Source organism: Castor canadensis, chromosome 16, assembly GCF_047511655.1.
Source record: "Castor canadensis chromosome 16, mCasCan1.hap1v2, whole genome shotgun sequence".
Classification (NCBI taxonomy): domain Eukaryota; kingdom Metazoa; phylum Chordata; class Mammalia; order Rodentia; family Castoridae; genus Castor; species Castor canadensis.
Window position 1 is genome coordinate 1,687,256 of NC_133401.1, and position 23,319 is coordinate 1,710,574.

General features: G+C 55.4%; 1 protein-coding gene across 5 annotated transcripts; it reads left to right on the plus strand.

The window, feature by feature from the left end:
* Positions 1–8,786: 8,786 nt before the first annotated feature.
* On the plus strand, positions 8,787–23,068 carry Slc7a10 (solute carrier family 7 member 10). Of its 5 annotated transcripts, none has more exons than XM_074058170.1 (11): positions 8,790–9,045; positions 17,352–17,556; positions 19,111–19,262; positions 19,434–19,559; positions 19,628–19,781; positions 20,533–20,656; positions 20,776–20,879; positions 21,210–21,306; positions 21,462–21,650; positions 22,265–22,442; positions 22,711–23,068. In XM_074058170.1, exons 1-11 carry the CDS (start codon positions 8,907–8,909, stop codon positions 22,842–22,844), a joined length of 1,602 nt encoding a protein of 533 aa, XP_073914271.1. In that variant the 5' UTR covers positions 8,790–8,906; the 3' UTR covers positions 22,845–23,068. The 5 variants fall into 5 exon arrangements, with proteins under 5 accessions (XP_073914275.1, XP_073914274.1, XP_073914271.1 ...); XM_020179715.2 differs by having other exon boundaries at positions 8,794–9,045; positions 21,501–21,650; XM_074058171.1 differs by lacking the exon at positions 8,790–9,045 and adding an exon at positions 12,909–13,281.
* Positions 23,069–23,319: the final 251 nt, after the last annotated feature.

Below are 23,319 nucleotides of genomic sequence, written 5' to 3' on the forward strand. Positions count from 1 at the left end.
TTTTCAATGGTTAGGCTTTATAAATTATGTCTTCTTAAAAAATCGTTTTGAAAATCTTTTTTGCTGGCTTAAGACCTTAAGGTTACAACGAATGAAATTCAGAGATCTGGTGACATTTCCACGATTTCTGATGAAGATGTAACACTGAAATGTCCACTGCTGAGTTTAGCTTTAAGCTTGCTGACTTTCGGCCTCTTTAACAAACCCGTGTACTCTTAAACCCGGTGCTCAGTCTTGCATTCTCAGTTTGTTGGAACTGAACACCTGGAACCCACACACACATTTTGTACCCAGTCTTTATATTTCTTCAAGCCCCGAAGTGCCACCCCCCCCACCACCACCACAGTGCCTGCTTGGGCCACCCGCGCTATTCCCAAGCTCGGCAGGTGGGGATCTGAGCCCACGGGTCTGCAGAGCCCCTGCCCACTGGCCATGGTCCCCCTGGCAGGTGGCCTCCCTAGACCTATGAGAAAGGCTGGGCCCATCAGATAAGGTACTGGGCCCTCCCCACAGCCACCACCACCCAGTCGCCTCCCAGACCCTCCCAGCCCTGCCCCAAGGCAGGTGTGCAGCTCAGAATGAGTTTCACTAAGAGATCTCTCTGGTTTCACTATGAGTTTGTTGACCCAGGGCAGCACCCACGTCCCAGGGGCCTTGTGCACCTCTCAGGCCAGAAGGTGAACCTTCCCATTCACGGTGGGGTGCTGCTGCAAGACAAGTGGTCCCTGATGGTGGTCCCAGCACAGGTCCTGGTTCCGGGGAGCCCAGCCTGCCCTCCTGAACTGGCTCCCAAACCTGGCAGAGGCCAGAGTCAAAGCACAGGAGTCCAGCCGAGACCTGGGCTCAAGGGCGCGTGGGTAGGCTGCCCTCTGGTGGCGCCTCTTGGAATGTCAGGTGTCCTGAATGGAGGAATATGGATAAAGTCCCCAGGTTACAACCTCTCATGTCCCCTACTGGTCCCTGTGATTCACAGTCCCCATCACAACAGAGGGCAGCACTGCCATCAAGTAGGGGCATGGGGTGACCCCAGGCTGACCTGGGAATCCTAACCTCCCCAACAGGTCACCCCTCCCTTCCATTTCCCTTCCAAAGCCAGCGAGCCCAGGAATCCCAGGCGTAGGGAGCAAGGGGACAAGTCCAGGCAAACTGCCCCTCATGACAACTGTGGGCACAGAAGGGCCACATGCAGCCGTGGGTCCCCCTACCTCACACAGAACAGGGGCCTCTGGATATTCAGTGACTCATCCAGTTCAGAGGCAGAGCTGGGATGAGAGTCTGCCAGACACCTGGAATGTTCCCTGGTGACCTGCCACATCCAGAGGGTAAGACCAGGTCCCTGCCTTCCAGCAGCAGCAAGGGAGGTGACAGTGTGGGCATGGAATGGGCTTGTCACCCACTCTGGGGACCAGGAAGGCTTCCTGGTCTGACCCATGGGGAACGGGGAGCGTAAAGAGGCTGGGGGTGCAGACCAAGAGAAGCCCACTCCTTGTAAGCATGCAGACCTGGGGACAATGGCTTTACAAAGAGTGACCTCTCGCCACAGTTTGCTTGGAGATCTGCTTTATACCTGCCTCCTTCTGTTTTCAAAACTCTCAGGTGGGGTATAGGTTACGTAGTCCCCCTGCTAGGACCTCACTACGGGAGGCTGCTCATCACCCAGGGCTGCATACGGCCAGGACATCTTGGGGGGGGTCAGGTGGCCCTCTGGAGCAGCCCTAGGTGGGGCAAAGCTGCTGTCGGCCTCCAGTGAAGGGTGGGCCATCTGATGGTGCAGTCCATCTGAGGGGCATGTGTGGTGAAGGGCCGGCCGGGCTCTGGGCTTGGAGACCGGGACCTGGCTCCCTATCATAGGGATAGCTGATACCTGTGGCACCTGACAGCAGCAAGCCCGGGAGTGACACCTCCGTCCATGCTACAAGCACTGCCAGTTGTGGAGGCTGGGCCACCCTGGAACCTGAGCAAGGGATTCTGTAGTGAGACCCACACCATGGAAAGCCAGGGTGTCCCCAACAGCAGAGAACAACTTAAAAAAAATTCAGTCTCATAAGGCAGTTTCAAAGTTTGATTACTAAGGGAACAAAGGTGGTTTGTAGGGGACAGGTGTGAGAAAAAGACACACACGCACCCCCGAGGCCAGAGGACGCTGGGCAGAGTGGGGAGTGGGGGTGTGAGAGTGGGCTGTGAATTTGTGTAAGAGTGGGATGTGTGGTGTTTGAGTGTGAGTGCGTGAATGTGGTGTGTGAGTGACTGTGTGAGCGTGTGTGGGCATGAATGTGAAACCTGGTGTGTGAGACTGCGTGAGAATGTGAGTGTGTGTGTCCACATGCATGTTTGTGTGTCGGGGACAGTCACAGCCTCTGCCCTGGGAAACCAGAGCAAGAGGTGACACTTTTGTTGAAAGATGTGGTCCCGGGTCACCAAGGAGAGAGTCCAAGTGGCCTGGGGTCCCTGTGGCCGTACTCCCTCCATTTCCTGTTCCAAGGGGACTCTTGGGAAGGACATTAGAATGGCCTGGAAGCCTCAGGTGGACAGGGAGGTGGGAGAAGAGGGCTCCAGGTCAGCCCCATCGAGGGTGGTGCTCACTGTCCCAGCTTCCACCTTACCCTGCCCAGTGGGTAGTCGTCACCAGGCCTGGCTGGGGACACCCAACCGGGGAGTGGGCCTCAGGCCAGTGTGCAGGGCTGTGGGGTAAGAGTTCCGTTTGTAACTTCTGAATGTTTAGACACACGGCGTGTGCAGCCTCATGAACGCACTTGTGCTCAACCTGGTGTTCGGCTGGATGGTGCGGGGAGGCGCAGGGAGGGTACAGAGGGAGAAGGGGGACAGCTCAGGATAATGGTGAGAGAACGAGAGAAGAGAGAAGGCAGGGACTCCAGGAGGTGACCAGGTCCTTAAGAGGGATTTGTGCCTTTCTCAGAGGCCTAGGTTACTTCTCGCAGGAGTGAGTTAGTTACTGTGAGAACAGGTTTTGTTTTTTCTTTTTCAGTACTGGGGTTTGAACTCAGGGCCTACACCTTGAGCCATTCCACCAGCCCTTTTTTGTGATGGGTTTTTTTTTAAGATAGGGTCTCACAAAACTATTTGCCCAGGATGGTTTTAAACTATGATTCTCCTTCTCTCTGCCTCCTGGGTAGCTAGGATTACAGACGTGAGCCACCGGTGCTGTTTTGATAAAGTGAGGCCCCCTCATGGTCTCTCTCCCTTCTCTCTATTCCCTGCACGCACCTGCCTGCTGTTCCTCTTCCCAGAAGCACAACTCCCTTGTCTACACCATGCTGTTGAGCTTCCAGAACCGTCAGGCAAAATAAACCTCCTTGCTTTGTAAATTCCCCCATTCCAGGTATTCTGTTATAGCAACAGAGAGATGGGCTAAGATAAGGTGCAATCTCAGAGAATTAAGAGAACAAGGAAACACACGGGGAAGTCGAGAGAACCAAGAGCAGGGTGGGTGAGTTTCTGAGCTGGCCATCACTTGGTACCAAAGGCATCCAGAAGGCTGGATCTTGTGGAACCATCATCCAAGAGACTGTACAACAAATGTGGTTCATAGGGAAGAAGTCCAAATGGCCATAAACACATGAAAAAATGCTCACCATCCCTGGCCATAAAGGAAACGCAAATCAAAACCACACTAAGATTCCACCTCACCCCTGTTAGAATAGCCATCATCAGCAACACCACTAACAACAGGTGTTGGCGAGGATGCGGGGAAAAGGAACCCTCTTACACTGCTGGTGGGACTATAAGCTAGTACAGCACTTTGGAAATCATTTTGGAGGCTGTTTTGTTTTGGTTTTGGTTTTTTTAGGTGAGACTGGGGTTTGAACTCAGGGCTTATGTGCTTCCAAGGCAGGCCCTCTACCACTTGAGCCGTATCTCCAGCCCAAGGATGCTTCTTGAAGATCTAAACATAGACCTGCCATATGACCCAGCAATCCCACTCTTGGGGATATACCCAAAAGACTGTGACACAGGTTACTCCAGAGGCACCTGCACACCCATGTTTATTGCAGCACTATTCACGTTAGCCAAGTTATGGAAACAGCCAAGATGCCCCAGCACTGACGAATGGATTAAGAAAATGTGGTATCTATACACAATGGAATTTTATGCACCCATGAAGAAGAATGAACTTTTGTCATTCGGAGGTAAATGGATGGAACTGGAGAACATCATCTTAAGTGCAGTTAGCCAGGTTCAGAAAGCCAGAGGTAACATGTTTTCTTTCATATGTGGAATACAGGCCCAATACAAACACAGCTATGTCATGAAAACAGGTCACACTCAGGGGACGTCACACACGAGAGAGGGAGGGTCAAAGAAGGAAGCTAAGAAGGTGAATATGGTTGATGTACTTTCTATACAAGAATGAATATAGAATTTTTACATCTGTTGAAATCACCATAAGGGGACTGAGGTAGAAAGGAGAAAAATAGAGGGGATGAACCAATTTGGGTTACAATACATATATACATGGAAATGTCACAAGGAAACTCCCTGTGTAGCTATCTTAAACAAACAAAAATGTCATTTTTCAAAAACAGGACAGGAAGGTAAAACAGGTCCCATCTGGGGTTGGCTCCATCGTGGGGGAGAGGATGTAAGGAAAGGGTGTGGGAGGGTGAATCTGGTGGAATATTATGCACTCATGTATGAAAATGGAAAAATGAGACCTGTGGAAACTGTTCCAGGAATGGGGGAAGGGGGATAAAGGAGAATGATGGAGGGGAAATTCAACTAATATATACTGTAAGAACTAATAAAAAATAAAAATAAATAAAAACAAAAAATCTGATTCATAACAGTCCTCTGAGATGAGGAGGGGAAGAATGAACTCACAGCTCCTGTCTGTCTTGTCAAAGGATAGACCCAGTGCTCTGCTTCTCCTGTAATTTTGTCGCAGGCTCTCGGGGGGTGGTGTGAGCAGTAGCTCTCGTGCCTGAGCAGTAGCAGGGAAGCTCCGAGGGTTGCTGGGAGGTGCTGATAGGTTATGTCTGACATGGAAGCAAGGAAAGGCAGTCCTGGCCCCCCAGCAAGGTGAGGCTGAAGGACTGAAATGGGTACCCAAGAGATGCTGGCTACTGGGGATTTTCAGATACTGTCAACAGCTTTCCAAAATGGTGGAACCAAGTCTCTCCAGCAGAGTATGAGGGCCCCATGCTGCCCTGCATCCTTGGCAACACCGGGTGTTTAATTTTAGCTCTTCTAGCGGATGAGTGTTGACATCTCATTCTGGTTTTAATTTGCATTTCCCTGATAACTAGCGAGGTTGAGAACCTGTTCAGGGGGTTATCTGTCTTTGGATATCCGTTTTTGGAAAGCACCTATTTAAAGTCTTTTTCTATGGATTTAATATCGATTTTTTTAGATACAAGTCATAATTTTAGATACAAGTTTCCTTGGTCAGATATATGCATCAAAGCAGTTCCTCTCACACGTGGTTTATGCTTCTGTCTTTTAACCATGTCTCTTTGACTAACAGAAGTTTCTAATTTTAATGTAGTCCAGCCCATCACTTCTTTTGCTGGCAGTGCTGCTTGTGTCGTGTTTGAGAAAACGAAGCTACACTCTCCCTAAATTTTCTTCTAGCAGCTTTGCTGTTTGCCTTTCATATGTACGTTTGCCGGGATTGTGCTAGAGTCTGGATCTGGTCTGTTGCCCAAAGGCTCATAAGTAAAAGGCATGGTCCCCATTTAGTGCTGTTAGGAAATAGTGGAACCTTGAAGAGGTAGAAGTCTAAGCTAGTGTGCTGCACACTACTCAGGAAGCAGAGGCACGAGAATCACAAGTTTGAGCCTGGTGTGGGCAAAGTGAGTGAGACCCTAGTTCAAAAACAAAAAGGCCTGGTGTTGCAGTAGTGGGAAGCTAACACAGATTGGCTTTAGGGGATGGTGTAAGACAGAGGTAAAAGGATCCCTGGCCCCCCAGCCCCCCATCTGATCTACCACAATATATTGAAAAGTCTGTTCTTTCTCCATCACTCAGCAAATCAACTTTGTCACCCTCAACCCGGGACGGTCTGTCTCTGCATTTCATTGAGTTCTGCTAGAAGACTTAATTCTCCTTGCACCAGTTCCCCACTGTCTTCCCTACTGTGGTGTATCTCCTCCAACTTTGTTCTGTGTATACATTTTAGAATCAGCTTGTCAGGTTTCACCTCCAACCCCCACAAAAGGAAAAAGCCAAATAAAAATAACAAACCTCTCCCATTCTTTGATTGAGATTGCACTATGCATCCATCAGTTCTGTAGCCCAGTTCAATCCATGAAGATGGTCTACCCTCCATTGCCCTATCTTTACCACTTGCCATAAGGTTTTGTGGTTTTTCTCGGTAGAAAGAGTGTATCACTCCCTAGTTTAATTCTTAGACATTTGCTCTTGCGAACTTCATTTTCTGATTGTTGCTGATAAAGTATTAATTTTTGTATATTGAACTTTTTTTATTTTTTTTATTGTTGTGCTGGTTGGGGGTACATTGTGGCATTTATAAAAGTTATTACAATATACCAAATATGTCAAACTTGAATTCCCCCCACACACATATCATTCTCCTTTATCACTCCCCCCAGACACGGAGCGTGTAATGAGTGTACTGATGAACTCGTCAAAACTTACAATTTTTTTCAGCTTTCTATATACCTAATTGTGTCATTTATGAATGACAGTTCTATCCCTTCCATGGCTATCTTCAAAACCCTCTTAGTTCTTTCTCACGCTTTGTTACCCTGACTAGGACTTGGGGTACAGTGTTGAAAGAATTGATAGGTGCCAGCATCGCTTTTCACTCCAATCTCAGAAAAAAAGCATTTAGTATTTCTATGTTAAGCATGATAGCTATAGAGTTTTTGTTTGTCAGGGTTTTTTGTTTGTTTGTTTCTTGGGGTTTTGTTCTTAGGTAGATAATTGCATCAGATAAAGGAAGTTTTCTTCTGTTACGAATTTGCTAAGAGTTTTTGTTTAAGTCATGATGACTGATTTTGCATCTACTGAGAAGGTCCTATGATTTGTCTTTTTTTCCCCCCTCTCTGTTTATGTGGGAAATTACGCTGATTGCTTCTTGGATGGTAAAACTATTCTCCTTTTGTTCCCATTGGAGTTTGCAGATTCTAGTAAGTTCAATTCCATTAAAATGGATCTCCTGGGCTCTGCACTTGGACGTGGGGACATGCAAACACCTTCCTGTGCAGAGTTTTAACCCCTCCCTTCCCCTCAATCACAGACTCCACATTCCAGGTCCCAGGAGATGAGCACCTTGAAAACCCACCCAGCCCCAGTGCCTCTCCGCTGGACCCTCACCCAGCAAACCCTAGAGTGCAAGGGCAAATAAGTTGATGGGACTTAAGCCACCTGCTGCTGACAATCCTGAGTCTCCCAGGGTGGGGCTGAGCTCCATCCATGAACGAGGTTCCTTTAAGAGAATCAAGGGCTGAATGCGTCTCTGGGGCTGGAGGCAGAGGTCGCCAAGAATGAAGCTTCTCCCGGTGGCTTCCCCCTCCCGGTCCCCACAGCATGTCCACCCAGGGTCCCGTCCCCCCTCCACACACACACACACACACACACACACAATTCCACTGCTCAGGTACCCGCCTCAACTTAGCAGCAAAACTGCGGGCCCCACTCCAGGCTCTGATCCCAGCCGTGTCCCATCCCGGGTCCGCCCTGCGGATGTCGCACCCCAGCCAGGCCCCAGCAAACCCGGAGGGAGGCCGCGATTAGGGTCGGGGGGGCCTCATCCGCATGCAGGGGACAGTGCATCGCGGCCGCCAGAAGCAGACAAAGGCTGTTCCGCCGGCGGCTGCACAGTGCCAGCCTCACCCGCCCGCTGCCCCCCTGTATCTGCCCCGCTGCACAATCCGGGATGGCTTTCCGGAGGAGGAGGCAGCCTCCTTCCCACCCTTGTACGCAGACCCCTTCCTGGCGTCTCCCAGTGGCCTGGTCACCTTGAACCTGGCAGGACTGCCTGGGGAGCCTGTGCCAAAGTCCTCTTCCGCTGAGCCCTGACGTTGACCTGTGGCCAGAAGTCTGCAGTGGGGACCCATGCCAGAGCTGGGTGGGATGGGGGGAGGGTGGCCCTGTCCAAAATTCCCACTAGGTCTTGGGTCTAATGGAGAGACTCAGGGGTCTTCATTCCTACTCTAGGCCTCTTTGATGATGGGTACACAGGACGTTCTGGCCCCCAACAGAATTGGGGGGGACAGCCCAGCTCCTCCACAGCTATGCCTCTCTGCCACTTATCAGGACCTGGAGGCCAGGGAAGGGTTTGTGTCTGGGCCCCGGGTTGGGTCAGTGATGGTTACTTGCCTCTGGGCCTCAGTTTCCACCTGTAGAATGGACCAAGCTCCCTTTCTCCTCCCCCCCACTATGCCCCACCATCTGGGGACTCAGTGTTTAAGGGGTACACGTGCTGGCCCACGTGTCCCAATGCGCTCACAGCCTGCTCAGCCTCCTAGAGGGCAGGGAACAGTGTTGTCTTGGAGCTCTGCACCCCCCCCCCGCCCCCCCCGAGACCTGAGACCTCTCCGCACAAACCACGCCAAGCACACACACAACTGGGTGGAACTCAGACAGCGGGGGCCCTGCCTTTGCTCAACCGGGAAGTTCTTCCTAGGTCTGCCTGCAGTTCCTGCCTTCCCTCCCAGGCCAGGATGGGGGCGGGGGGGGGGGGAGTGCCCTTTAAGGGCCGTGGGGGGAGGGGGCTGCGGGCTGGTCCTCCTCCCCCCACTCCCCGGCCCCCGCCGCCCCGGGGGCCCCCTGTCTGGGCCTGGCGCCAGCGCATGCGCCCGCCTGTGGGCGCTGTCCCGTCTGCAAGGGCCGCGAGTTCACCGACAGACTGACGGACCGACGGACTGGCGGCCGCTCGGACGCACGCGGCAGCGCAGGGAGCAGGGACGCGGCGGGACAGTGACATGCCTGGCCACATACAGCAGCCGAGCGGGCGCGGGAACCCGGGCCCCGCGCCCTCGCCTTCCCCGGGTCCCGGCGCCTCGGAGCGGGTGGCGCTCAAGAAAGAGATCGGGCTGGTGAGCGCTTGCACCATCATCATCGGTGAGCGGGCCTGGGGGTCGGGGGTGCAGGCTTGGGGTGGGGCTCAGCCGTCCCAAGCAAGGGGCACCCTGTCTGTGGCTCCAGGTGCTGCCACAGTGGGACTGGGGACAACAAAAGGTCTCCCCAACCTGGGGCTGGCACTGCCCAGCGCACAGGATAGGGCCTGGCTCAGTGGCCTCCGGGCCTCATCGCCGCTCCTCCTCCTAAACATTGCTGTTGGGGAGTTGGGGGGTCGCACTCACCCCTGACGTTCTCCTCCCGCCTGTATGGAGGGGTGCGGACTTGGGTGCTGGGGGCTTTGGCAGGACGGGTACCTTGTGATGATGACTAATCCTGTCTCCAGTGGTTCTGGGCTGTGTCTCCTACTGTGTGCTGCCTACTGAGTGCTGGGTTCAAGTGCTACGCAGTGCAGGTTCTCAAGGCAGGATGGGCTGTGGGGAGGCCCGTCAGGTAGAGCCTGGTGGCCAAGTGACTGGTTAGGGTGGGCAGACCAAGCCTGCCGGAGGGCACCTGAGCTCTGAAGCAGGCGAAGAATGGTCTGTGTGTCCTACCCCCCCCCACACACACACACACAGGGGATTCTGGGTAGGCAGAGAACTCAGGGCGAATGAGAATGGTGTGGGATTTTTCTCCAGCTGGCCCAAGTCATGAATACTGACTTCTAGGGAACCCAGACCAGGTACTTCTGGGCCCTCCTGGAAAGGACTTTTCCTGTTCCTGGTGCACAGGAGGCAGGGACAGATCTGGGTCCTTGACTATTCTTGCCTTACCACCTGCCTGTCCTACCTTCCCCAAGCCAGGCAGGAGCTGCTGGTGCAGCATCACCTCCCTCCCCCTCCCTATAGGCCCCTGGAGATGGAGACATTTGAGGGCCCAGGGCATGGACCAGAATCTTCTGCTACTTCTTTGCTCCTGTGGTAGAAGCTCTGGGGCCAGAGCTGCCATCTGGCTCTCGGCTGTACCCTGCAGAGTTGTCCTCAAATCCAGCCCTGGACAGGTGGTTCCTCTGCCTTGCCCACTCTCCCCTTACAGCAGCATCTCCCAGGAGCTGATCTTGGTCCAGCCCTGGGAGCTTCCTGGCATGGGCACCCCTGACTGTCTATCAGTCTGTCTCACTGGCTGGCTGGCCAGGGTACTGATTTGAGCTTTACCTGGCCCACACCCTCACCAGGGGCTGTCCCCCAGAAAGAGGAAGCTCACATAGCATGGGTGGGCCAGGGGTTCAAGAGGCTGACTGCGTCTGGAGCTGTGGCTCCTGTGCCACGTGGGTGCAGGAGTGACACAGGTCCTCCCAGGTAGTCTCAAGGAAGCCCAGCATCCCAGAGCTGCATCTGACACTCCCTCCCACACACACCTCCCATCCCCTCTTCCTTGGGTCAGCCAGAGGCTGCCAGACTTCCAGCCCTCCAGAAGAGGACCCTGGTGGCAGTGAGAGTGGGAAGAGACGATCACAGACCCTGGAAGAACTCACTCTTGCAACCAAGGTCTGCCCCTCCATCTCCCCTTCCCTTTGGTCCACTTCCCCTTGGCCTCCAGAACTCAGAGGCTGAACTAGGGTGAAGGGTGACTTAACCAACCAGGGGAACACAACTCAGATGACCCAAGCCCCAGCCCAAGGCACTCCATAATGGCCCCGTGAGCCTGACGTGAAGAACTTTGAGGGCTTACAGCGGTCAAGAGGGTAGATTGGGTGGCACATAAACAAGGGGTGGGGGTCCATCCGCAGCTAGGTGACTGGAGAGGACAGCCAGCTCTGCTCTGCCTCCCCACCTCCTCTCCAGCCTCTGCTGCAGACACACCTCCCCCACGGCACCCAGCAGAGCCTCCAGTCCTCTCCAGCCTGGTCAAAGTCGAAAGTCTGTCAAGTGCCGTGTTTTCTCAATTCGAGTGTTGAGAACTTCACATCCTGGCCCCTGATCTATTCTTGGTTGGTACCAGTTGCCAGATCTGTTAGTTGCAAAACTTCCAGAAAGAGACGCCCAGAAGACGCTATCACTCACCTGCACCGTCCCAGGTGGAGCGAGGCTTTCAGGAATGGAGAGACAGGACAGGGCCAGTTACGGGCAAGAGTGAGGCTCCATCTCACATGACTTTAGGACGGTGCCAAAACAAGAGGAGTTGGAGGGGACAAGGCCAGGCTAGCTGGGGCAGGGCTGCACCGATATCATCACACCCGGTATCTGTTCAGAAACACAGTCATTGCTGCAGCATTGGGGAGGTATGTTCTTCCTTTAGCTCTGATTCTGCTGCGCACCTTGCAACATGGGAAATGTGGTACCCATTATACAGATGTAGACATTGAGGTTGAAAGTTGAATGACACTTCTGTTCAGGATTTGGGACCAGATTTGCTTTCAAGTCTCTGTCCAGTGCCCTTACGCTGCTCTGATGCTGTCCTGAATTGGAGGCAGACTCAGACAGTCCTTGATCAGGAGAACGTGGGGGAGGATGGGGACTGGGCGCTCACCCAAGCAGGGTAGGACGAGCTGTCCACTCCACTATGGAAGGGTGAACAGGCAGACAGGGACATTAACTCTCCCCAGCTGTGTACACATAGGGTCTCGAATGCTGACTTGGGGACCTGGGCCGTCTCCCTCAAATGATCCACAACCAAGGATGTACCCAGGCCTGGCAGAGTGGGTCACCCTTGGCCAGGCCCCCTTCCTGCACTCTGCGTGTGACTCGTGTCCAGATCATGCAGGTGTTTGAGGTCAGGCTCAGGTGCATACACTTGAGGGACTTTGGTGGAGGAGGGGTGGATGAACCTCGTCTTTTTAGGAGCAAGTCTCTGCTCCTCCAGCCTTGACCAGGTCTCTGTCTGTGGTCCCCAGGGCTGGGGGTGATCGGGCCACCCCAGTTCTCTTTACCAGGTTCTCAAGAAAACATAAAAGTACGTAGGAGCTTGTCCGTGCCCCATTTACAGATGGGGAAACTGAGAGCCGAGGCCTCGACCTGTCCAGAGTCAGATGTCCTTGGGGTACTCTGGGGCTCCAGCAGCAGCTCTAGCTACAAGAATGGACCCCTGCCAGCCTTGGACACGCCCACACACATTTATCCAACCGTGCCAGGCACTGTTACAGGTGCTGGATCCCCAACAGGGAGACACTGACATTGCAACACAGCAAACAGGATAAGCAAGCCACGTGTGCGGCCAATGGTCATTGAGAGCAGTGGGGCCAGGAAGGAGGACTCACTGTGCAGAAACGGGGGATGGGGATGAGCTGGGGAGTGGGGTGGGTTTGCCAGCTATGGGGAGGACTTTGCTCTTTCTGTTTAGGAGGCGAGAGCCCTGGGAAGGTTTCCAGCTAAGGGACATGGACAGGACTTATTATGGAGCAGAGGGCAGAGGCCAGACAGGAGACCACTTGAGTCACCTGGACAACAGGCAATGGTGGCCTAGTGCACAGTGGCAGCAGTGGAGTGGCTCAGAGGAGACATTCTGTTTGGAAGGCAGAGCCCAAGGGTTTGGGATGGACTGGGCGGGGATGTGGAGGAGAGAGGTCCATGGTGACACAGGTCACGGCCTGAGCAGACAGGAGATGTTTGTCATTGATTGATCGGGAAAGTCAGGGAGGGACAGGTTCAGAGAAAGGGAACAGGGGAGTGGGGTCCATTTGGCACACGTTTAGTGTGAGATGTTATTGGTTAGATAGTTGGCTGTCTGTACAGGCTGAGTGTAGGGAGAGATTCACACTGGGATGTCAGTTTGGAAGCTGCCCTCAGAAGCAAGGGCTGGATGAGGCCTCCCAGGAGCAAAAGCAGAAAAAAGAAGGAAGGAGCCTCAGGACTGAGCACTGGGCACCAAGCATTTATCAGCCAGGCAAGGTAAGGGAGCTGTAAAGAGCAGCTGGGTGCCAGTGGTGCACGCCTGTAATCCCAGCTACTCGGGAGGCAGAGATCAGGAGGTTCACAGTTCGAAGCCAGCCCCTAGGCAAAATAGTCCTTGAGACCCTATCTCAAAAAAGCCCATTACAAAAACAGGGCTGGTGAAGTGTCTCATCGGTAGAGTGCCTGCCTAGCAAGTGTGAGGCTCTGAGTTCAAACTCCAGCACCGCAAAAAAAGAATTCCAAGAAGTAGCTGCCAGCCAGGTAGGAGGCACGAGGAGGAGGGAGCGATCAACCTGTGACATGCCAGGCTGGAATAAGGACGATGTGAACGATGGCTTGACTGTCAGAATTGGAGCCCACCACGAGACTCAGCCTCCAGGCTGGATGGGGTGCTCCAGATGGGGTGCAGGTGAGAGTGGCAGAGCCAGGCAGAGGGGGTTCCATATTTCCACTCATGCCTTCTCTTAAAAGAAAAGTGGGTTAGTTGGAGGCCCACGCCACCCAGTTAGCAATCCCAGGCATCTCCTGGATGTCCCCACTCACTTCCGGGAGGGTTCTGCCACGACCTCAGAGGGCACATCTGTCATCCCAAGGAGGAACCTGACATGCTTACTGTGCTGGCACAGGGCACCCCTGTGCTTGGGGTGCAGGCTACAGCCAGGTCTCAGCAGGGTTCTGGGGTCCCCTGGGAATCAGGTCTACAGAGGAGGGTCTGGAGGACTTGGGGGGCGGTGCTTCAAGGTGGACATATTAGAAAGATCTGTAGGCGCTTCCTGCAGCCTGTGATGTGACACACAAGGTCAAAAGCATGCCTCCATGCCCACATGACATAAAGAAACCCTTTCCAGGGTTTTGGGTACCGGGGTTTGGGGTACCAAGGGTGTGGGGCAGGGTTAGTCAGGGTCAAGGTGGGTAATCAGAGGGAGCTGGGGGTGGTGTTGCTGCAGGGCAGCCAATGCTCTGGGAAGAGCCCCGCCACAGTGGAGGAGAGATGAGCCAGTGCTATGTAGGGTGCATCCTGTCTGCCAGCTCTCTGCTGCCCCCTAGCCCAGTGCCCCTCCCCCCAACATATGGGGAAACTGAGGTCCAGAGGGTCAGCACTGGCCTGAGGTCACACAGCTAACTCTAGTGTGTGTTTCTAGGGATAAGTGATGCTGCCAGTGTCTTGGCCTACCTGGGCTTCCCTGTTCCTCACCAAGTCACGTTCCCCCACCAACACACACCATGGGCAGGTGGCTCATTCTGCAGAGCCGACCTCCGCAGTCCACCCCTGTGACCTCCGTGGTTTGCCACTGCCTCCCAGAAATAGGTCAGCTGCACCGCAGAGCCTCAGGGAACAATGGCCCTTTCTTGTTTCTCAAGGAGCGGACTAAGCCCCATCAGGCCAAAATCTTAATGTGATAAAAGCCACCCAGCGAAGGCTCAAGGAGAGAGGCAGGAGGAGAATCAGGGAGGACCACCACCGGGAAGCCCACACTGTCACCTTGCCCTGCTGGCCTCTACAGGGACCAAAGACCAGCTGTCCCATTGGGTGACAGGAACCTGGAGCCCTCAACATCTGCATCCTTCTGGCTGTCAGTAAGACACCTAGTCAAGGCTCAGCAGTGTCTTCTAGCCTGTCCCATGTCCCCTATCCTGGTCCCGTTGGACCCTGAGTTCCTGCCCCTTCCGTTTCCTGGAATCCAGGACGCTCTGAGGACCGGGCTGGCCTCACACCAGGCACATCTGTTGGGCCTGAATGTGGGCACTGAGAACGGAGGCCTGGGCCTCTCACTACCAGCAGGAGGTACCACGACAAGTTGACTCGGGTGGACTGTCCTCCACACCTGCAATTGTTCACATGCTGGGGGTCCCCAACCCTGTCCTTGGCTTCTCCCTGCCCCATCCCATCCTCTGCCACTCACCCCAGCCCACCACCCCTGTGGCTCCTCACTGAGTCCCAGCCACATGCCACGATGGCTCTTCTGCCACCCTCAAGCACAAACTTGGGGCAACTGCTGGAGGTCGTGTGGACTGAGAGGAAGAGAGACCCCAGAGGACCTCAGAGATATTGGCTGGCATCCTTAGGTCCTTTGAGCCATGTGGGGAGAAGTCCCGAATGGTAGCCTGAGGCCACGTGTCCAAAGCAATGGTGGATCTCCAGTCCCCGGAGTCTGAGCCACTTGGCACGGAACTGGTGATTTGTGGCCTTTCAGACACCAGCCCAGAAGACAAAATGTGAGGTGTGGTTTCCCCAATGGTTGTACTCTGCAGTCCCACCAGGCTGAGCTGCACACAGGAGTGGGGTCTTCACAGAGTAGGTGGCTCCGAGCACTGGATCCCCCCCAGCTCCGACCTCCCCAGCTCCTTCCAAGGCCACCCAGCCCCCGCTGGCTTCCAACTTCACTGGCTTTTGGCAAATCCTGCTCCGCCAGCCAGGTCCTGAGAACCGCTGCCGGATGGAGAGGACTCAAAAGCTCTTTAGAAACTCAACAGCCCACCCAGGTCCTGAGCCCGTCAAGCTAGATGCAGAAGGGAGGCTCCTGGATCTCCCTGGGGGCACAGCTTACCTCTGAGGCTTGAGGCACAGGAATTATTTCATCCTTATCTGGATGTATTTAGGGCTCCTAGGATGTGACCAGAAAACCAAGTAGGGCCTCACGGCTGTCGAGACAGGAAATCTGTGTCGGCCGGGGGCTGGGGGTGGGGGCGGTGCCGTGAAGCCCAAGTGAATGCAGATGGATAGCGAAGCTGTGTCCTCGTCCAGCCCCGCCTGTGCGCCTGCCTGGCAGGTGGAGAAGACAGGCTCTGCTCAGATGCATGTGTGAACCAGGGACCCCGTCAGGTGGGGGCAATCCCTGTCCCACCCAGGTTAGCTCTGGTGTCCATGTGGCCGGTGGCTCTGGAGTCCTCCCTCCACCCCGCCCCCAACAGGTTCAAGTGCAAATCTCCAGTGTCAAGACTCATACCCTGCTGGGCACTGGTGGCTCACACCTGCAATCCTAGCTACTCAGGAGGCAGAGATCAGGAGGATCTCGGTTCAAAGCCAGCCTGGGCAAATAGTTTCTGAGACCCTATCTCAAAAAAAAAAAAAAAAAAATCATCACGAAAAAGGGCTGTTGGAGTGGCTCAAGGTGTAGGCCCTGAGTTCAAACCCCAGCACCTCAAAATAAAAAATGAATTAATTAAAAAAAAAAAAAGGACTCACAAAGACATTGGCTGTGCTCTGTCTTTGAGGAAGATTGGAGCAGAATGCATCGTAAGAGTCTCTCATCCCAGGAACCTGCTGTGCTGACCACAGCTTGATTTCAGAACACTTCCTGTGGTTTTGGGAACCAGAGGGGCACATTCTCTTCTCCCCACCCAAGACACCTTTGTCCTCCTCCCTCCTCTTCTGCCAGGGGCTGGGCTTCCAGAACCACAGGCCATTCTACTTGCCAGAACCTCGGAAACCTGACGCCTCTCCACTCCGCCCTGGCCTCTTCCCAACCTCCCCACTCCCTGTGGGAGGGATGGCAGGGACCTGCTGCCCCCACCTCACAGATGAGGAAATGAATCCTTTGTGGCCAGGCATGGATGCTAGCTCAGGCAGCAGGCTGGGTGTCGGTCTGTGAGTTTACTCAGCTCTTGCGATTGAGGTGAGCGAGGGCAGGCAGTGCACCAAAAACCCCCCGATGAAGACGCCAAGCACGTCCCATGTCACACCTGTGTCTCCCTGGGCCCTCACAATAAACCCATTTTACGGGCAGGACTGACGAGGCAAGCATGAAGCAGTCTGAGCTCCAGCTGGGATTTCACCGTGTAAAATTGGGGATAGCCCCAAGGGGAGCAGCAGTCTGTGTCCAGACCGCAGGCGAGACCATGGTTTCTGCACTGCTGTCATTGCCTGACCTATCCTTGCTTTCATGGCTGCCAACAACCTGCAGCCCCCAAGGAGGCACCAATTTCTCTGCCTCACCCCACTGATCCCTGCCCAGCACCAGGCCTGGGCTCTAGGTGGGCGAGGGGCTCCCCAAGAGGGAAAGGGGAAACAGAAAAGAAGTCAGTCAGACTTGGAGCAGGGCTTAGAAGTGGGCAGAGGAGCCCACGACGAGGGCACCAGACTTTGGCACTACCCCCAAGATGCCCCATGGGTTTGAACCTCGGCCAGCAACAGGAGAGAGGCAGGTGGGAGAGTGGTCAAGGTCTCACTTTAGAGGGCACTGGCCAGTGGGCAGGAGGGGATCAGGAGGCTGACAACACCGGGGACCTGGGGAGTGACCACTCTGCCATTGTTCAGGTGGCTGGGACACCTCACTTTCACCGGGGGTGGGGATAGGGGCAGAAGGCACTCAGGGCCCATCTGGCTGGACAAGACACCATTTCCCATGCAGGGACTGAGGGACTGAGGAAGGGGTCAGAATGGGCCTTGCTGGGTTTGAGGGGCCCAGTGGCGTCTGCAGGCCCCCAGGCCACCTCCTCCAGGCAGCCGCCAAGCTGACGCCTCTGTCTCTCCTCCAGGCAACATCATCGGCTCTGGTATCTTCATCTCACCCAAGGGCGTCCTGGAGCACTCAGGCTCTGTGGGGCTGGCGCTCTTCGTCTGGGTCCTGGGTGGGGGCGTGACGGCCCTGGGCTCCCTCTGCTATGCAGAGCTGGGGGTGACCATCCCCAAATCTGGCGGGGACTATGCCTATGTCACCGAGATCTTCGGGGGCCTGGCCGGGTGAGTGTGGTGCTGTGGCGGGTGTGAGAGGGGCGGTCTCTGGAATGGAGTGGCTACTGAGCTGTGAGCCTCAGTTTCCCATTCTACCTCCCACATCTCGGGACGATCTTAGAGTGGGTGGGAAGAAGGGGGCGGGGTGTCTGGCAGTCCTCCAAGACCGGGGGAGGGGCATCAGCGCACACTCCCCACCTGAGTGCTGATGCGGGGAGCCACTCGGACTGTCTGAAGCCATTGACAATGCTGGTGACAAGACAAGGAGAACCTGGATTTTAGTAAGCCCCTCATCGGCAAGGAAGGAGGACATGATGTCCCTCCCATGCCCTGCAAAGTCCCTGGGCTTCCTTACTCACCTGTGGACATTTGCTGAACACCTGCGGAAGCCACGGGCTGGGGATGTCATGATAAAACCCCTGTCACATCATCCAGTCGCTCATAGAGCAGAGAGACGCAGCCCTGGGTAAGATTCAACTCAGAGGACCCTAGCTTTGAGGATGTGACAAGAGGCCACGGCCACACGGCAGAGACCAGGGGACAGGCCACCTAGAGAAGGCTCCCAGGAAAGTCACGTGTGCACAGCCTTGCAAGATACACAGGTCATTCTCAGCCCCCTGGCCGGTGAGGAGGACATCCCTCCCTCACAGGTCAGCGGGAGCCAGTGCCGAAGGCTTGGTGCCCGGGCCAGTCTGTCTGTCTGCTGTAGCCAGCGGCAAGCTCACGGTCGTGGCAGGGTTGGAAGACACAGGATTTGCAGCTGTTGTCCAGATAAGCTTAGCCTCCAAAGTACAGGCAGATCTCCAGAATCACTTAGGAACCTGATGCAGGAGTCGTGGTGGCCCACGTGCCACGAGAGAGAGGTGGGTGCAGTGGGTGACACCTTTTGAGAGACTCTATAGATGGTGATCCCTGGGATGAAGAGGGAGAGACCTCTGGATGGGACTTGTCATATTGATAGGGTCTGTAATATGTCAAGGGCAGGTCCTGGGTGGCAGGCCTGAGACCCAAGAAAGCAGGGCACTCAGGGCCAGGATCCCACCCCGGGGCAGGAGGACTACCAAGCTAAAATGTTCTAGAAGCCAGGTGTGGGGGGGGTTACACAAAGGAGGGATAGGAGGCAAAGCTGAGGACCCAGAGGAGCCCAAGGAACTCGGTGACCTAGAGGCGGCTGATTTCTCTCATGAGAACACACCCTCAAGGGTGAGCAGGAGCTAGGACCCCTAAGGGCAGACTCTTCCTGGGTGCAGAGCCGGAGTCCTGCACAGGTGAGATGCTGGTGGGAGGGACTAAGTCACTCCCCTCCCACGGCCAGGGCCCTTTGTAGGGGGTGGGAGGACAACCACTGTGACTCAGGACGCGCAGCCTCCAGCCAAGGGGCCTCGGTGGTCATGAGGAAGGTGTTTGGTTCTCAGTTCTTCCCAACACCTTCCCAGAGCCGACCTGGGACTCCAGCAGCCCTGCCAGCCCTTGGGTGTTGGTCCCAGCACTGCCCAGTCCTGGGTCCCGTAGGCCAGGAGTGGCTGGGGATGCCTGTGCCACTCTGGCCCTCACTGCTTACAGATTCTTGCTGCTCTGGAGTGCTGTGCTTGTCATGTACCCCACTAGCCTGGCTGTCATCTCCATGACCTTCTCCAACTACGTGCTGCAGCCTGTGTTCCCCAACTGCATCCCCCCAGCCACTGCCTCCCGCTTGCTTTCCATGGCATGCCTGAGTGAGTGTCTGCATTGCCCTGGCTGGACCTCCGTCGTCCCCTGCCCCATCCACCTGCTGCTTTCGGCTGCTATGGGGTGGGGGGTGCCAGTCTTCTGCTGCCTTGGGTTTGCCCTGGCTGGGCCCACTATGACGATCGCCACCTCGGGCGCCCACTCCTTTCCCTCCTCAGTGCTTCTGACCTGGGTGAACAGCTCCAGCGTGCGCTGGGCCACAAGAATCCAGGACGTCTTCACGGGAGGGAAGCTGTTGGCTCTGTCACTCATTATTGGTGTTGGCTTTGTCCAAATCTTCCAAGGTAGGACTGGGTGGCAGTGTGGGGAGGGAAGGGGGTACTGAATTGAAACTTCGTGTCTGGACCCTCAGGACACTTCGAGGAGCTGAGGCCAAGCCGTGCCTTCGCCTTTTGGATGACACCCTCTGTGGGTCACCTGGCCCTGGCCTTCCTCCAGGGCTCCTTTGCTTTTAGTGGCTGGAACTTCCTCAACTATGTCACCGAAGAGCTGGTTGACCCTCGCAAGTGAGTGGAACACTTAGTCCAGCACTGGGGCGGAGAAAGGAGAGGTGACCAGCTGCTGGAAGAGGTGGCCTGCCCACACAGACCCACCTGCAGTCAACTGAGGCTCAGATTGGTCACCCACTTGCCACCCTGGCTGTTCACAGGAACGGTCCTGGACAGAAAGCCAGTTCTAGCTGGCCCCCTTCTGTGTGCCTGCAGCCACATCAGGCAGGACCCCTAGCGGGGCCTCAGAGAATGTATCATCACAAAGTGATTTGCATTTGGCTCCATGATGTACATATGTACACAACATGGTCCCCACAGATGAAGCCAAAGACTCCGTCTGATGCTCAGCCAGGGACCTCGACAGAACAGTCATAGCGGAGGGGGCTGGGGAGGAGGGAGGGTCCCAGGGGAGACCCTAGACTACAGACTGGGCTCCAGGGACACAGGGAGGGTTTCCAGGCTGACTGTGGCTGTCTGCAATTTTCTCTTTAGGTACAGACATTACTTAAATCTCACCCTCAGGCTAGGATTACGCAGCCATGTCCTCCTTTACTATTCCTTCTATTTGCTTGTGCTGGGGGTAGGGGAGGCAGACAGCAGTATTCTTGTGTCCCCAGCAGCAATGCTACCCCTTTCCCGTCCCAAGACCCCCAGCAGAAGCAGGAGACGGAGACTCAACACCGCTCCTGTTGCTGGGTTTCCTGGCCCCCACCCTGGGCCCCATCCCCCCTGCCAGGGGCTGACCCACTCCACTCACTGCCCCCAGAAACCTACCTCGTGCCATCTTCATCTCCATCCCCCTGGTGACCTTCGTGTACACATTCACCAATGTCGCCTACTTCACCGCCATGTCCCCCCAGGAGCTGCTGTCCTCTAACGCGGTAGCCGTGGTGAGTCAGAGCCCCTGCCCTGTCCCCAGACCCTGCCCCACCCCCTCCACCCCCCCAACCCCCCGCCCCCCCACCCCCGCCTCAACCTCACACTCACACCCTCTTCTGTGCCCACTCAGACCTTCGGGGAGAAGCTACTGGGTTACTTCTCGTGGGTCATGCCTGTCTCTGTGGCACTTTCCACTTTCGGAGGAATCAATGGCTACCTGTTCACCTCCTCCAGGTGACTGGGCTGGGGAGAGGGAAATCAAGGTGAGGCAAGGAAGGTACCCTGGGGTGCATGGGCCTTGCCGGGGACCATGGAAAGAGAAAACTAGGACAACAAGCTCGCTAGTTACAACTGTCTGACTCCAACTCCGAGGTAAAGAAAGCAAGAGGGAGGCAAGCTAGATGAAGGCAGGACTGTCCAGTGGGGCTGGGAATGCCTAGAGCCGGCGGTCAGGGGTGGCAGCTGGAGAGGAACATCAGCTCAAGAGCCGAGACCCAGGATCTAGCCAGTGCGGAGCTTCCAAGGCTGGGCTCATGGCCCTTAGTCATCTGCCTCTGTCCCCAGGCTATGCTTCTCTGGAGCCCGGGAAGGTCACTTGCCCAGCCTACTAGCCATGATCCACGTCAGACGCTGTACCCCCATCCCCGCCCTCCTCGTCTGTGTAAGTTGGGGGACCCGAGCCAGGCAGGATGTGGAGCCAGGGCCACCCAGCCCTGGGGGGCCCTCCTGGGTAATGGCAGGGGTGAGCCCCTGGCCGCGGTGAGCAGCCCATGACGGGTGGGGAGGACGGGGACTCAGCAGAGCTCCTGGCTTGAGCGGGCAGGAGGCCAGCTGTCAGCCCAGGTCCTCTCCCAGTGCGGGGCCACAGCAGTCATCATGCTTGTGGGAGATACATACACACTTATCAGCTGCGTGTCCTTCATCAACTACCTCTGCTATGGTGTCACTGTCCTGGGCCTGCTTGTGCTACGCTGCAGGCGGCCGGCGCTCCACAGGCCCATTAAGGTGAGGCCCCGGAAGGGTGGGAGGAACAGCTGGCTGAGGTTCTGGAAACTGTCAGGGCCACCCCTTCATTCGAGCTGGGCACCAGGGGCCGGTGTGGGTGGCAGCAGTGACTGTGACTGCACCTTTTGCTATGGGCTGGGTCTTTCTTGTACTGACACTGTCCCTGCCCACAGCCACCCCACTCCCAGCAGGGAGAGCTCACATTACTCCCAGTCTACAAAGGTCACACAGGCTGCTGGTGACACAACTGATCCCACAGGAAAACAGAAAACAGAAGCCCCTAAACCCGGCTGAAAGAAAAGCCCTCCACTTGCATATGAATCCTTAAGTAGAGAAACACTCAGGGCCTGAGCTACGAAACACCAAAAAATAGCTGACCTGTAGCCAAGTGTAAGCAGTAAGTCTGTACACACCACGTGTGGACTCAGAGCTGTGCAAACTCAGTTTGGCCAACTGGTCAACCCGTGAACTGGCATCCAGCATACTGGGCTGCCACCCAAAGTGCTCTTTTGGGGCCCCCGCTCCCAAGAAAAGAAGAAAGCATCCCCAAAGCCCCAGGGTGAGTGGGTAAGAGAGCTGGGGCACCAGGGGCGTTCCCGTTTGCTCTCCCCCAGGTGAACCTCCTCATCCCTGTCACGTACTTGGTGTTTTGGGCCTTCCTGCTAGTTTTCAGCTTCATCTCGGAGCCCGTGGTCTGTGGGATAGGCGTCATCATCATCCTCACAGGTGTGCCCATTTTCTTCCTGGGCGTATTCTGGAGAAGCAAACCAAAGTGTGTGCACAGACTCACAGGTGAGCCAGGTGACTGGGTCACCCTGGGGCCCAGGACTTTGGAGAGAAGAGCTGGTTCTAGGATCTCACACAAAGCAGGGTCTCCCCACTGCTCGGCCACTAACAGAGGAGCCTAGCCATTCTCCCATGTCCCCATGAGATGTAGACATGTCAGGAATCCACCAGCAGATGGAGAAGATCCCTGCTCAGGGGAGGTGTCCGCAGGTGGGTCACCCTTGCCCCAAAGGATCTTACAACCCCTCAGATCCACCTGTCTGTCTGTCCTCAGAGTCCTTGACACGCTGGGGCCAGGAGCTGTGTTTCGTGGTTTACCCCCAGAGCTCCCCTGAGGAGGAGGAAAATGGTCTCATGGTCCAGTCCTCCCCACTGCCCGCCACGGACAAGCCCTTCAAGATGCAGTGAGACGTTTACAGAGACAAGGCAGCTGTTTCTGTTTACATGTTGTTTATTGAGGTGGTGTTTTTTGCAAAAACTTTTTTTTTCTGGAAAAAAAAAAAAAAAGAAAGAATTGCAACTGTTAGAGGTCTGCCATAAGGAAGCCCCGCTGATGTGAATGGGTTTCCTGTTGTAGTGCTGCCCTGCTAGCTTTTCCTGGAAAGACCTAGAAATAAACAGGGCTGGTTGTTGCTTGTGCTCAGGGGAGTCCCTGGGGGACCCAGAGGGGGGCAAGCAGTGGCGAGCCTCACTGGGGCACGCGTGGTGCTTGCTGGGATGCTGCCACGCAAACCATGGACAGGGGTCATGGAGGAAGCTCTCAGCAGTGGGGTTCTTGGCCACATGACCCAAGGCTGGTTCTGTGGGGCCCACCAAAGAGGATAGGGAGCAGCTCCGTCAGCTTCTCACTCCAGTCTTTCCATGCTAACCTGAGCTCAGCCAC